A 15,536-nucleotide genomic window follows, 5' to 3' on the forward strand; every position below is an offset into this window, starting at 1 on the left:
AATGATGCAGTGTGGTCATGATATGTGATCTAGTGAGTAAGCTTTTCTGCACCACTCTTTTTTTAGTATGTAAACTATACAGTTGCCGTGTCCGAATACCCATACGAGTGTACTACATACTTAAACTGCATACTATGTAGTCACCGTCGGAAACTATTTAGCACGTACCGTTTAGTAAAAAATATGCGGTTTGCAACGGCCGCAATACAGTAGCAGCTCCTGACTGGCTGAGTACTGTAGGTGGGGCGTGGCTGACTGCGGGTGGATTTTTCCAAATTCAACAGACATGCATCGCATTAACCAGCCTGATAATAGCTCATTTCCAAATTCAACAGACATGCATCACATTAACCAGCCTGATAATAGCTCATTTCCAAATTCAACAGACATGCATCGCATTAACCAGCCTGATAATAGCTCATTTCCAAATTCAACAGACAGGCATCGCATTAACCAGCCTGATAATAGCTCATTTCCAAATTCAACAGACAGGCATCGCATTAACCAGCCTGATAATAGCTCATTTCCAAATTCAACAGACAGGCATCGCATTAACCAGCCTGATAATAGCTAATTTCCAAATTGATTAATTTCTCTAAACTCTGAACTGAAAAGGAATGGCATTATAGGCCTACTCAGGCTGGTTATAGATGGTTGATTTAGGTGCAATCTTACTGGCAGCAATATCCTTGCCTGTGAGGCCCTTTTTGTGCAAAGCAATGATAACTGCACGTGTTTCCTTGAAGGTAACCGTGGTTGACAGAGGAAGAAGAATTATTCCAAGCACCACACTCCTTTTGAAGCTTCCAGTCTGTTATTCGAACTCAATCAGTATGACATAGTGATCTCCAGCCTTGTCGTCGTCAACACTCACACCTGTGTTAACGAGAGAGTCACTGACATGATGTCAGCTGGTCCTTTTGTGGCAGGGCTGAAATGCAGTGGAAATATTTTTGGGGGATTTGGTTCATTTGCATGGCAAATTGCAATTCATCTGATCACTCTTCATAACATTCTGGAGTATATGCAAATTGCCATCATACAAACTGAGGCAGCAGACTGTGAAAATTAACATTTGTGTCATTCTCAAAACTTTTGGCCACGACTGTAGACAGGATGCGCCTGAGCTCAGTTTCGAGTCTCATAGCAAAGGGTCTGAATACTTGTGTAAATAATGTATTCTTAGAACCTGTTTTCGCTCAGACACTGTCTGATCCAGCCCATCCTACCTTGTTGACATGGTGAACACATATTGCATCTCTCAGCGCTAGCGCCTCCCACCTCCCTCAGGGCCAAATATCAGGATAGGGAAAGAGTTGGACAGGGACGGTACAGCTGTCATCCATCTGGCTCTATCTGAATTCTAGACAGTCTGATCAGGTGCAGTGGATTTACACAAATAACCCCTGAAATAGACTTCTAAAGGCTCGCACACATCGCCCATTTAATTTAGCAGACACACCAAATGTGGATCTAGCGTTCGTCTGCCAATCGCTCAGCATGCTGTGTTTTACGGACCACACGCTCCAGATGTCTGACTGCCGAAAATGTTGACGCGATTCTACATGTAAAATGGGTGAGCACTCAATTCACTAATAACCTTGAGGTGCCGAGTACTCTTGGGCAGCAAACGCACACCTCAGAAAACCCATAAAGACTGAGATGACCGCCTCTGTTCGTTCACTTTGAAATCAGGGGCTTAGTGAACCATGAGGCCACTGGGGTACAAACAGTCCAGAGGCATCTCATCTACAGCCAATGAAATAACTCTCACACATTCAAAGTGGTCACTGGGTCCACTCATAATGTGTTGAGGCTGACTGTAGTGTGCTATACCTCTGTAGTCCATAATTGAAGGGGGTAAGAGACGTAGATGACCTTACTGTTCTGGGCCGTGTCCAGGGAGGCGTAGCGGCAACCTGACCCCAGATCAGACTAGCCTGCTACAGTACTGCTACCAGGTCCCTGCAGGGGAGGAGAGGTGAAGGATAGCCCAGGGCCAACATGCAGTATCAACAGCCAGCCTGGTAAAATATTCAGCACTACACAGAACTGACAAAGGGAATTATCGTTCCTAGGTGAGTGAGGACAGAGACCAGACTGTGTGTCTGATCGGTTTGTTACTTTTTGAAAAGGACTTAACTTAAATACACACCTGCACTTGATAGTTTTCCTCGAGGTTGGCGGTATGTCACCCACAGGGCTGTGGCAGTCACAAAATTTTGTCAGCCGGTGATTGTCAAGCAAATAACTGTCTGTCTCACAGTAATTGACCGTTAATTAACATACAGTTGAAGTCAGAAGTTTACATACACCTTAGCCAAAAACATTTAAACTCAGTTTTTCACAATTCCTGACATTTAATCCTAGTAAAAATTCCCTGTCTTAGGTCAGTTAGGATCACCACTTTATTTTAAGAATGTGAAATGTCAGAATAATAGTAGAGAAAATTATTTATTTCAGCTTTTCTTTCTTTCATCACATTCCCAGTGGGTCAGAAGTTTACATACACTCAATTAGTATTAGTTAGCATTGCCTTTAAATTGTTTAACTTGGGTCAAATGTTTTGGGTAGCCTCCCACAAGCTTCCCACAATAAATTGGGTGAATTTTGGCCCATTCCTCCTGACAGAGCTGGTGTAACTGAGTCAGGTTTGTAGGCCTACTTGCTCGCACATGCATTTTCCGTTCTGCCCACACATTTTTATAGGATTGAGGTCAGGGCTTTGTGATGGCCACTCCAATACCTTGACTTTGTTGTCCTTAAGCCAGTTTGCCACAACTTTGGAAGTATGCTTGGGGTCATTGTCCATTTGGAAGACCCATTTGCGACCAAGCTTTAACTTCCTGACTGATGTCTTGAGATGTTGCTTCAATATATCCACATCATTTTCCTACCTCATGAAGCCATCTATTTTGTGAAGTACACCAGTCCCTCCTGCAACAAAACGCACCCCCACAGCATGATGCTGCCACCCCTGTGCTTCACGATTGGGATGGTGTTCTTCAGCTTGCAAGCTTCACCCTTTTTCCTCCAAACGTAATGATGGTCATTATGGCCAAACAGTTCTATTTGTGTTTCATCTGACCAGAAGACATTTCTCCAAAAAGTACGACCGTTGTCCCCATGTGCAGTTGCAAACCGTAGTCTGGCTTTTTTATGGCGGTTTTGGAGTGGGTTCTTCCTTGCTGAGCGGCTTTTCAGGTTATGACGATATAAGATGGGTTTTACTGTGCATATAGATACTTTTGTACCTGTTTCCTCCAGCATCTTCACAAGGTCCTTTGCTGTTGTTCTAAGCTTGATTTGCACTTTTCACATCAAAGTACGTTCATCTCTAGGAGACAGAACACGTCTCCTTCCTGAGCGGTATGACGGCTGCGTGGTCCCATGGTGTTTATACTTGTGTACTATTGTTTGTACAGATGAACGTGGTACCTTCAAGCGTTTGGAAATTGCTCCCAAGGTTGAACCAGACTTGTGGAGGTCTACAATTATTTTTCTGGGGTTTTGGCTGATTTCTTTTGATTTTCCCATGATGTCACACAATGAGGCACTACGTTTGAAGGTAGGCCTTGAAATACATCCACAGCTACACCTCCAATTGACTCAAATTGTGTAAATGAGCCTTTCAGAAGCTTCTAAAGCCATGACACCATTTTCTGGAATTTTACAAGCTTTTTAAAGGCACAGTCAACTTAGTGTATGTAAACCTCTGACCCACTGGAATTGTGATACAGTGAATTATAAGTAAAATATTCTGTCTGTAAACTATTGTTGGAAAAATTGCACAAAGTAGATGTCCTAACCGACTTGCCAAAACTATAGTTTGTTAACAACAAATTTGTGGAGTGGTTGAAAAACGAGTTTTAATGACACCAACCTAAGTGTATGTAAACTTCTGACTTCAACTGTAAACACAGTTAAGCATCTCTTGGCTCCACACACAGCCTACAAGCCACTGATGCTGACCTTTGGAACATCTACATTTTAAAAAGTCTAATAAATCCATGTAATATAGCTTACACCTTAATAAATCCATTATTTAGTTTAGACCGGTCTAAAGAAGCATGATATGAAGAAAATGTATTCTATTTCAGAAGAATAGAATATCATACTCTGAGTTGTCCTGATCTGGCTGTGGGCTACGCTAGCAGACAGAATTTGCTTAGAATTCCGTAGCATTATTTCATAATATGAAGAATACAATTGAACAAAGCTGAATAAAATAGAAATTATATTTTCTCCAAACGATTTGATGGAGTGTGTATATGCGGCTATTCTGTGTTGAGCGGTTAACCAAGAAATAGGGATTTCTATATGCATAATTTTGAGTTATTAATGTAGCTTTAGTTGTTCCGCAAACATTGGGCTATATGTTTTGAATTTGTAATACTTTCTAAGGCTGCATGATGCGACTAGTGATTATTTGAAAACAGTCGCTTGAAAGGCATGAGCTCTGCTTTGTTTTTTTGCGCAGGCTATACACAGTACATCAGTCTCTCATTCACAATTTAACAAGCACTTGATAATGCCTAGAATTTCACTGTGGCATCCCCTTTGTGTGGCCGTAATGCACTCTAAAAATATATATATTTTTATGGTGAAAATGATCTTTCCCAAACTAGAAACTCACACACTGCTTATGTATGCCAGTTAAGCTCTACACCCCTTGTAAAGCAGATTAATATGTTTAATTTTAAGAAGTTATTTGGCCACTTTTATTATGATACAAACCTTATTATAACATATAGGCCCATGGGCTAGGCTACATGAGGTGAGCGACTATGATTCTAAAATGTTGCAAAAAAGGCAATTTTTGATTATGCTGGAATAGTCACCCATCAGACTATTCTGGATTGAATATTGTCTTTACATATACTAAATAATATACAGTACCAGTCAAGTTTGGACACACCTACAGTACTCATTCCAGGGTTTTTCTTAATTTTTACTATTTTCTTAATTGTAAAATAATAGTGAAGACTTCACAACTATGAAATAACACATATGGAATGATGTAATAACCAAACCAGTGTTAAACAAATCAAAATATACTTTCCCTTGATGAGAGCTTTGCACACTCTTGGCATTCTCTCAACCAGCTTCATGAGGAATGTTTTTCCAACAGTCTTGAAGGAGTTCCCACATATGCTGAGCACTTGTTGGCTTATTTTCCTTCACTCTGCGGTCCAACTCATCCCAAACCATCTCAATTGGGTTGCGGTCAGGTGATTGTGGAGGCCAGGTCATCTGATGCAGCACCAACACAAAAGTGTGTGTATGTTTGTTTGTTTGTTTTGTGTATTGTTTCGGTATGCATGTATGTGTTGTGCGTATGTAGTGTTTGAATTATATTGACCAAATTTGACACTCATTGACCTCCATACAAAACAATCCCCACTTCCACTGTTTCGCACTGTATTTTTGTATGAACTGATCAAAGTAAACCTTATGCAACTGCAGGGACTGTGAAGCAACACAAACATAGGCACAGACACATGCATACACACACACGATAACATACGCACTATACACACGCGTAGATATGTATTTTGGGTTGTAGATATGTGTTAGAGGAGTAGGGGCCTGAGGGCACACAGTGTGCTGTGAGATCTGTTATGAATTGTAATGTTTGTAGTATTGTAATGTTTTTTTTTATTCTATAACTGCCTTAATTTTTCCAGATGCCAGAAAGAGTAGTTGCTCCCTTGGCAGCAGCTAATGGGGATCCATAATAAATACAAATAGAAATATTCAGTATTCCAATGCTCAGTCCACATGGAAAGTGGGTTTTTTGATCCCCTTGCTGTTTCAGAGCAAAATGAAGGGAATGTTTTGCTCTTAGTCACCACAGCAATTTAGCAAACCTACCATGGCTTCACAAGACACCCACACACTCATAATCCTACACACACACACACGTAACACACACACGTAACACACAGCCATGGCCACACTCTCATACATAAACATAGTAAGTGCCATAATGTATATTTCAATAATACCTGCTTGCACACAATCATACTCCTACAAAATGACAGACAGACCCCCCCCCCACCTACACCTACACACTCCTTCTCCCACACCATATATTACATAATTTCATATCCCACATATCTTACTTACCTCTAGCAGAAGTCAACTCAAGGTTCTTTACTCAGTTCTTAGTTGGTATGGTACATTGTGTTTTAAGCATATCCCATCGGCTTTAAGGATCTCATATTGGGAATGTATTCTTGGTATTGAGAGCTCAGGAAGGAATATATCACCACCTGGTATGGCAACTGCTCAGCCTCCGAACGCAAGGCACTACAGAGGGTAGTGCATACGGCCCAGTACATCACTGGGGCCAAGTTTCCTGCCATCCAGGACCTCTATACCAGGCGGTGTCAGAGGAAGGCCCTAAAAAATTGTCGAAGACTCCAGCCACCCTTGTCATAGACTGTTCTCTCTGCTACCGCACGGCAAGCAGTACCGGAGCGCCAAGTTTAGATACAAGAGGCTTCTAAACAGCTTCTACCTCCAGGCCATAAGACTCCTGTACATCTAGTCAAGTGGCTATTTGCATTTATGTCTGTGGTGACAAGTGCAGCTCTCGAGGTTGTAGCCTAGCGTTGCCTCTAAAGTCTTCCCCTGTGGTTCACTGTTCAAAACATGTTGGCCATGTGCTTGCATAATGTTGACGTGCCAAATTTGAATGATAAACGACCTGCCATGCACAGTAACGTACCCAAAAAGATGGAGAAAATAAATGTGCCTTTTGAGCCACTGAAGACTGAGCCAGTCATTGTGGTTTTATAACACTAGAAAAGGCCTTTACTTCCTGCAGGTTTCTCCAGTGTGTTCTCCATCTTTTACCTGTAACCTCTTAGACCGAAAGGTAAAAGCAAACACCAAAGCTGTGTACTGTCTGTCTGTCAGCGGTGGATTCTGTCTGAACGGTTAAGAGGTACGACGTGGAGACTGTCTGGTTGGTTAAGAGGTACCACGTGGAGTCTGTCTGATTGGTTGGGGTCCCACGTGGAGTCTGTCTGATTGGTTAAGAGGTACCACGTTTTCTCTGGGGACTGGGATTTACTGTGGTGTCGAGCTGGAGTCTAAGCTTGTGATTGGCTCTAGGGGATTGATGTGCAGGCCTGGGCGTCTTTGTGTGAACTGCGACATTCCACAGGAGTTCATGCGAGGCCAGATTTAGACCCTCTTCCCCTGTCAGCATTCCTGTGACATCTCTATCCACTGATGCACATGCACACACACACGTGCACACGCACAGGGACCTGATCATACTGGTGGGCGTCTGTGTGCTCCTCTCCACCTACATCCAGAGGATACAGAGAGAAACATACTGTCATAGGTGTTACAAATAGGGTTGGGCAGTATGCCGTACATACCGTATACCGGGGTATTTGGAAAGACCCACAGCATGATTTTCATATACCGTCAATAAGGTTGCTTTGTAGTTTTATAGTAAATGTCCACTCTCACTGAAAATGGCTACTGTCTATACTTTTATAACTTGATGAGCTGGATTTGTCTTTGGAATTAGTTTGTAGTTTGTTAACATTCTGGTAATGAACACACAATGGGCTTTTAAAAAAAACTTTTTAAAAAATCATTTTAGCGCCCCCTTGTATGCTGGTAATTCCATAAATCCCAGAATGGCAGAAAAATGTGAAAGTACGGAAATTGGGATACCACCCAAGCCTAGTTACAACATCCCAGTGACTCTCACAGTGAGTCAGTGTCCGTGTACCCAACACAGAGAGATTTATTCACATGAGGCATGGAACTACTTGAAAAAAAGCTTGACTATCTGAAACCTACAGCACTAAAAGCACAGTGCCATTATCAACACAATATTAATGCTAATGTATTCTGTGTTTTGACAGAAACCTTGGGAAGTCTGGCCTGAGGGTGTCCTGCCTTGGACTAGGTGAGTGAGAGAAGGGATTGGGGGCTAGCTGAGGGGCTGGGAGATACAACTGTGTTAGAGGTGACTTCACCAGTAAGACAAAGTGAGCCACAGAGGGAATTTATTTCACACCAAAGGCATTTTTCTAAGGCATTTTTCTAGACGTGGGAGAGTGAGGATATGCCAGAAATACCAGCTGAGACCTTCTCTATCTGTTAACTAACACTGTTGCTTTGGTTAACTGTACCAAAGCCACATCTCTCAAAACTATCATTAAGAAGCTACGGTAATCAGCAACACTGCTTCTTCAACGCCACTCTCCCTATATATCACTAATCTGATAGACTACTAACACAGTCTCCTTGTCGTCTCTCTGCAGGAACATGGGTGACGTTTGGTGGACAGATAACAGACGAGGTGAGAGCAGATGGATTGTGTTATGCTATTATTCCACTTCTGTGTCAGTCAACACTCCCCAGTTTCACAACTCCCTGCATGCTCCTAGAGCCCACTGCTGCTCGAGAAGAATAGTTCTGCTGACGCTGCATTGCCACGTAGAATAGCTAGAAAACCAACAAATGTGCCATATGAACGAACAATTATATGAACCATGAACACACTGGCGTGTGCGCTTACAGCATCATGCATGCGGATAGGTTTTGATAATAGATCTCAGTGATGTCTCAACCCCCTCCCCTTCCTCCTCTCTCTTTCCTTTCCCTCACACCACCTCTTCGGCCAATAGATGGCCGAGCAGCTTGTGTGCCTGGCCTACGAGAACGGCATCAATCTGTTTGACACAGCAGAGGTCTACGCTGCAGGGAAGTGAGTATCATCCAGACTGTCCACATCACATCTTCATCCAGACATGACTTAGTTATTGTTGACCACCCAGTCCCAGTATCACACCATACACAGCCACATAGCCAAACAAAGCATAGGCTAACATTTACTTTAGGGTCTTTGAACCAGCGCTGACTTAACACTAACAGATCATTATGAGTGTGTTTAGGTAGGGACTCGTCTAAGGGATGTGGTGTACACTGGCATCTAGTACCAATGAGGCTGTTGCTGGTCTCCAGTCTCTCCCGTGTGGTTGTGATGATTTTGCCTACAGCACGTGCAGGGAGTCTCCCTGGCCATCACACATCTTTGGAGATCTCATTCAATTGGATTAAACATCAGGTTCATTAGATCTGAGGCCCCCGAGGCTCAGAGGAAAAACACACAGATACACTTACCCTGAGTCTGCGCCCCTGCTGCCTCGCACATAGGTACGTGGCAGGCATGTTAGCAAGTACAAGGTCATGCAATTTAATTCATGACGTGCCATGGACAGGGGGACCAGGTAAAGCCTGCAAAACTGTTTACATAAACATGAGTGATTACTGGCTCTCGAGCCTTGAGCTACAGACCTGAGGGAGATACGCTCATTATACTAAGCTTTAACCTGATGACGGGGTAGGGTTCCCTTTTGGGAACGACCCCTCCCACGTTCAGCTGGAACGGTGGCGCATGGAATGCAAAAATATTCTTAGAAATATTTAACCTCCACACATTAACAAGTCCAATAGCTCAAATGAAAGATAAACACCTTGTTCATCCAGCCAGCAAGTCAGATTTCTAAAATGTTTTACGGCGGGAATGTAGTACATATTTATGTCAAACCACCACCAAAGACACAGCTAATTTGAATAGCCAAGTTGAACAAAATATGCAATCAACAAACGCAGGATTCAAAGAAAAATAATTCACTAACCTTTTGAAAATCTTCATCAGATGACAGTAATAGGACATGTTACACAGTACATTTATGTTTTTTTCAATAATATGCTATTTATATCCATAAATCTCTGTTTACAATGACGCAATGTTCAAAAAATGCTACTCAAATGTCCGGAGAAATGATGATAGCTCTGGCAGATAACGTCAGATAATAAGCAATACACATCATAAACTTTAACTAAATATACATGTTCTACATATATATAGAAAGATACACTTCTTCTTAATGCAACCGCTGTGTTACATTTATTTTTAACGTTACAGAATTCGTTCACTGGGCTATAATATGAGACGGTGCTTACACATTTGCATTATGTCTCCTCTATGTTGGACTCCACAGAAACACAAGAATAACCACATAAATATTCCCTTACCTTTGATGTTCTTCGATCATAAGCCGTGGAAGTAGTCATACTTACCAAAAACTGCGTTTGGTTTTCAAGTCTGTGTCTTTGGGCTATCAAACACGACAAATTCCGTCTGAAATGCAGCCAAAATTCTAGTGGATGCGCATCAAAACTTCAAAATTACATATTATATGTCGACGAAACTGGTCAAACTAAGTGCAGAATCAAGCTTTAGCATGTTCTGAACACGCAAACCAATCCTTAGCTCGAACAGACAAACAGACATCGTTTGGTCAACCCTGGAAGAAAGAGAGCTCTGGATCCGACGCGCGCATCAAAGTGCATGTATTTTCGCGTGACCTGAAGGTTTCAGCCCGCCAAAAGGGGAGGGAGCGTGCTATTCTCACAATGACAGGCCCCACTGAAAGCCGACATTCTCGCTGAATAGATAGAAACTGTTCCCAGATCTGTAGCTGGTTGGGAAGGGTGGGGGTGATGACGTCAAAGTTGGCCCAACTTTCATGATGACAAGAGAGAGTTTGGGAGAATGGCTGCCCTGAGAGTTCTGCTTTACATACAGACATAATTTGAATGGTTTTAGAAGCTTTAGAGTGTTTTCTATTCAATTATAATTATTATATGCATATATTAGCAATTTTGGACAGATTTTCTTTCTGTTTACTATTGGCACGCAATTCCTCCAAAGGGGGCAGTAGTCAGCCCTATCTTTAACAGGTTTAATGGTATTTTTGATGTCAGGTCAGGGTTAATTATCCATGATAGCTTGAATACCAGTTGAACCCAAACGCTGATATTTTGCCAATACTACATTTAGCAGATGTTTTTATCCAAAGCAACTTAGTCATGCATGCGTCCATTTTTTACGTATGGGTGGTCTCGGAAATCAAACCCACTATCCGTTACAAGAACCACGCTCTACCAACTGAGCTACATAGAACAATACAAACCATTTATAGGGCTTTATAAACCACGACATCTCTTCTGATAGCCGTGTAATAACCCTCCTGGATTCATGAATCTTTGTTGTTATTTAGGATTAACTGAAATAATCTCAGGGATTATCCTTTTCCAACAGTACCTCAGATTAACAGCCTACAACTCCTCTCTAAACGCTCCCCAAGGAAATACTGGGCTCTCATTGTGGCAATGTGTTGGGCATATTTCCCAAGGTGTTAATATTGTGTAAAAGACTCTTTTAATATTGTGTAAAATAATGAAGAAAGAAAATAAAAGACAAAAAATGTTATTTCAATGTTTCCCAATTCCACAACAGCCACTGCATGAATTGTTGATAGCTTTATCATGTGTGCTGTGTATTTGTGGCCTGGCGCTATGAACAAGTCACTGAAGCATATTGCCAGGGGCACACGGTACAGTACATCGATTGACAGCTAGTTTATGCCACTGTCTAGCAGCGTAGACCAACACATGCTTACAAACATACTGTACTGTGAGTTTAACACACATTCCATGGCTTTAACAACCCACTCCTTCACACTCACCATCAACAAACATTGGTATTGCTGGCTAATTAAATCAATGTCCACTCTCCGTGGCTCTGATGCACATGATTGTCTAAAGTCAATGTAAAGTGCAGGGGATGGAAATTCTGCAGTGGAAAACATTCATCTGAGATGGAAAGAAGTGTGAAATTTATGAAGAGGACATAGACACCACCACTGTTGATACAATGTAGCAGTCAGAGGCTTTACCTCGATTAGGAATCTACTCTACCATCTGCTTTGTCTCTAAAACACACTTTTTATAGGAGCTGAGTACTGTATAGTATGTCACACATTTACATTTGTCAGACACTGTTTTTCAAAGTGATTTTCATGAGCAATTAGGGTTAAGTGCCTTGCTTAAGGTCACATCAACAGATGTTTCACCTAGTCTGCTCAGGGATTTGAACCAGCAACCTTTCGGTTACTGGCCCAACGATCTTAAGCGCTAGGCGACACGCACGCACACAGACAGACAGAGAGTCCGATCCTCTCTTGGGAGCGGAGAACTGTATTCATGAAGAAGACATTGGTCTCCAGGGGGGGAAGAGATGCAAACATCTGGCATCAGCCAGAAATGTCCCTTCTCTCCCTCTGCTCTCCCTCTGCTCAAACCAGCAGTCTGCACGCACAGGCAGAGAGACATCTGATGGGGAGGGGGAGATGGGAGGCATAAGAGAAAGTAAGCAGAGAGGGCACAGAGACAGAGGTGGCAGATCAGTCCCTTTGTGCGTGCTGTACAGTATACCGAGGTCACATTACAGGAAAACATGTCATTTGTTAGCCATGCAGCGAGGTGCTCTCTTCCTCCCAGTGACAGGAGTTATCCCAGCCCTAATGGGCTCCACGTTGGGCCGAATTAGCACCCCTACTGCTGCTAATGAAAGACTGATAGGGAGCCTGTTACACACCAGCCATAGGCCTTCCAGCCTGCACCCTGCCAGGCAGCCCATTCACATTGCCATCTCTCTGAGTTGAACTCCACACGCTGCAGGAGGGCTTTGTTACGAGTCTATAAAGACACTGGAAGTGTTGTTCAAGTGTGTTGTTCAAGTGTTGTTAGCACCACACATTTCAGATGTCTTCCTTTTCAATGGCTGTTCTGTTTGTTTTCTTTTGCATCATGGTATGTCTAGTTGTTGGTTGACTATGCTGTTGGTTGACTATGATTATCTAATATCCCTTCTCTCTCTCTCTCTCTCTCCCTCCCCCCAGGGCTGAGGTGGTGCTGGGGAACGTCATAAAGAAGAAAGGATGGAGGTACTCTCATAACGAGACATGTTTTCATAACTCCTCTACCTTATTGGAGGAGAAGGAGCAGTGTGGTGTGTTGTGCACCAGCAGACGGGCAGAGAGAGAGATACAATATTAATGGAGTCAGGCAGGCGTGCAGAGAGAGAGAGAGAGAGAAATACAGTATTATTGGAGTCGGGCAGAGAGAGAGAGAGATGCATTATTAATGGAGTCGGGCAGAGAGAGAGAGGGAGAGAGAGAGATACAGTATTATTGGAGTCGGGCAGAGAGAGAGAAATGCATTATTAATGGAGTCAGGCAGGCGTGCAGAGAGAGAGAGAGAGAGATGCAATATTAATGGAGTCCGGCAGAGAGACGGATACAATATTAATGGAGTCAGGCAGGCATGCAGAGAGAGAGGGATACACTATTATTGGAGTCGGGCAGGCGTGCAGAGAGAGAGAGAGAGAGAGAGAAATACAGTATTATTGGAGTCGGGCAGAGAGAGAGAGAGATGCATTATTAATGGAGTCGGGCAGAGAGAGAGAGGGAGAGAGAGAGATACAGTATTATTGGAGTCGGGCAGAGAGAGAGAGAGAAATGCATTATTAATGGAGTCAGGCAGACGGGCAGAGAGAGAGGGATACAATATTAATGGAGTCAGGCAGGCGTGCAGAGAAAGAGAGAGATGAAATATTAATGGAGTCCGGCAGAGAGAGGGATACAATATTAATGGAGTCAGGCAGGCATGCAGAGAGAGAGAGAGAGATACAGTATTAATGGAGTCAGGCAGGCGTGCAGAGAGAGAGAGATACAATATTAATGGAGTCAGGCAGGCATGCAGAGAGAGAGGGATACACTATTATTGGAGTCGGGCAGGCGTGCAGAGAGAGAGAGAGAGATACAGTATTAATGGAGTCAGGCAGGCGTGCAGAGAGAGAGAGATACAATATTAATGGAGTCAGGCAGGCATGCAGAGAGAGGGATACAATATTAATGGAGTCGGGCAGGCGTGCAGAGAGAGAGAGAGAGATACAGTATTAATGGAGTCAGGCAGGCGTGCAGAGAGAGAGGGATACAATATTAATGGAGTCAGGCAGGCAGGCATGCAGAGAGAGAGGGATACACTATTATTGGAGTCGGGCAGGCGTGCAGAGAGAGAGAGATACAATATTATTGGAGTCAGGCAGACAGGCAGAGAGAGAGAGAGATACAATATTATTGGAGTCAGGCAGACGGGCAGAGAGAGAGAGAATATTAATGGAGTCAGGCAGGCGTGCAGAGAGAGAGAGGGATACAATATTATTGGAGTCAGGCAGACGGGCAGAGAGAGAGAGAGATACAATATTATTGGAGTCAGGCAGACGGGCAGAGAGAGAGAGAGAGATACAGTATTAATGGAGTCAGGCAGACCGGCAGAGAGAGAGAGATACAGTATTAATGGAGTCAGGCAGGCGTGCAGAGAGAGGGATACAATATTAATGGAGTCAGGCAGACGGGCAGAGAGAGAGACAATATTAATGGAGTCAGGCAGGCGTGCAGAAAGAGAGAGGGATACAATATTATTGGAGTCAGGCAGACGGGCAGAGAGAGAGAGAGATACAATATTATTGGAGTCAGGCAGACGGGCAGAGAGAGAGAGAGAGAGAGATACAGTATTAATGGAGTCAGGCAGGCGTGCAGAGAGAGGGATACAATATTAATGGAGTCAGGCAGGCGTGCAGACAGAGGGATACAATATTAATGGAGTCAGGCAGGCATGCAGAGAGAGAGAGAGAAATACAGTATTATTGGAGTCGGGCAGAGAGAGAGAGAGAGAGAGAGAGAGATGCATTATTAATGGAGTCAGGCAGACGGGCAGAGAGAGAGAGAGGCAATATTAATGGAGTCGGGCAGAGAGAGGGATACAATATTAATGGAGTGTCCCTCCTCAAAGCTACTGAATAATGGAATGAATGTGTCTCCTGTACTCTTACCTCATCAACTGTGTGTGGGTACTGTACTCTTTTACCTCGTCAGTTGTGTGTGTGTACTGTACTCTTTTACCTCATCAGATGTGTGTGTGTACTGTACTTGTAAAGTGGTGTGAGGGTCACTGGTCTGACCCTGGTCCAGGTCATGTTTACTGGCCCAAGGCAGTGTTGTATCTCCTGTGTGTGTGTGTGTGTGTGTGTGTGTGGTGTGTATGAACCTAAAGGGTGTGTTACTAGACGCCTTAGTCATCCTGCCAGGCATGACATATAAGACTTAAGGCATGCAAGCCCTCACCTCTAGATACCGTCACACATTCTTCCAGCCCGGCCCTCTGCCCTCTCTGTCATCCAGAGTACCTAGAACACACTCTCTTTGTGCTTCATTGTCTGTGTACGTCCTGTGTACAGAGGGTCTCACATGTAAGTTGTAATGGGTTTTCTCCCCCATCTCTTTGTAGACGTTCCAGTTTGGTGATCACAACCAAGATCTTCTGGGGCGGAAAGTATGTTGACTCTTCTCTGGGTGTCTTTGTTTCCTAATGAGAGATATGCTGCTGTGTGTATTTTGTCTGGAGTTGTGAGTGACTGGTGCTGTAATGGGGTATCTATCTAATGGAGTAGTAATGGAGTATCTATCTAATGGAGTAGTAATGGAGAATATATCTAATGGAGTAGTAATGCAGTATCTATCTAATGGAGTATCTATCTAATGGAGTAGTAATGGAGTATCTATCTAATGGAGTAGTAATGGAGTATCTAT

General features: G+C 43.2%; 1 protein-coding gene across 5 annotated transcripts in view; it reads left to right on the top strand.

Moving 5' to 3' along the window:
• The window catches only part of LOC124031370 (voltage-gated potassium channel subunit beta-2-like), a 148,422-nt gene that overhangs the window by 118,084 nt on the left and 14,802 nt on the right, over positions 1 to 15,536 (top strand). For all 5 annotated transcript variants that reach the window (XM_046342516.1, XM_046342514.1, XM_046342513.1 and 2 more), the window contains 5 exons: positions 7,893 to 7,936; positions 8,295 to 8,332; positions 8,661 to 8,740; positions 12,786 to 12,830; positions 15,235 to 15,279. In XM_046342516.1, the coding sequence (XP_046198472.1) occupies positions 7,893 to 7,936; positions 8,295 to 8,332; positions 8,661 to 8,740; positions 12,786 to 12,830; positions 15,235 to 15,279 (252 nt within the window). The remainder of the gene's footprint in view (positions 1 to 7,892; positions 7,937 to 8,294; positions 8,333 to 8,660; positions 8,741 to 12,785; positions 12,831 to 15,234; positions 15,280 to 15,536) is intronic.

Source organism: Oncorhynchus gorbuscha, linkage group LG03, assembly GCF_021184085.1.
Source record: "Oncorhynchus gorbuscha isolate QuinsamMale2020 ecotype Even-year linkage group LG03, OgorEven_v1.0, whole genome shotgun sequence".
NCBI classification, from domain to species: domain Eukaryota; kingdom Metazoa; phylum Chordata; class Actinopteri; order Salmoniformes; family Salmonidae; genus Oncorhynchus; species Oncorhynchus gorbuscha.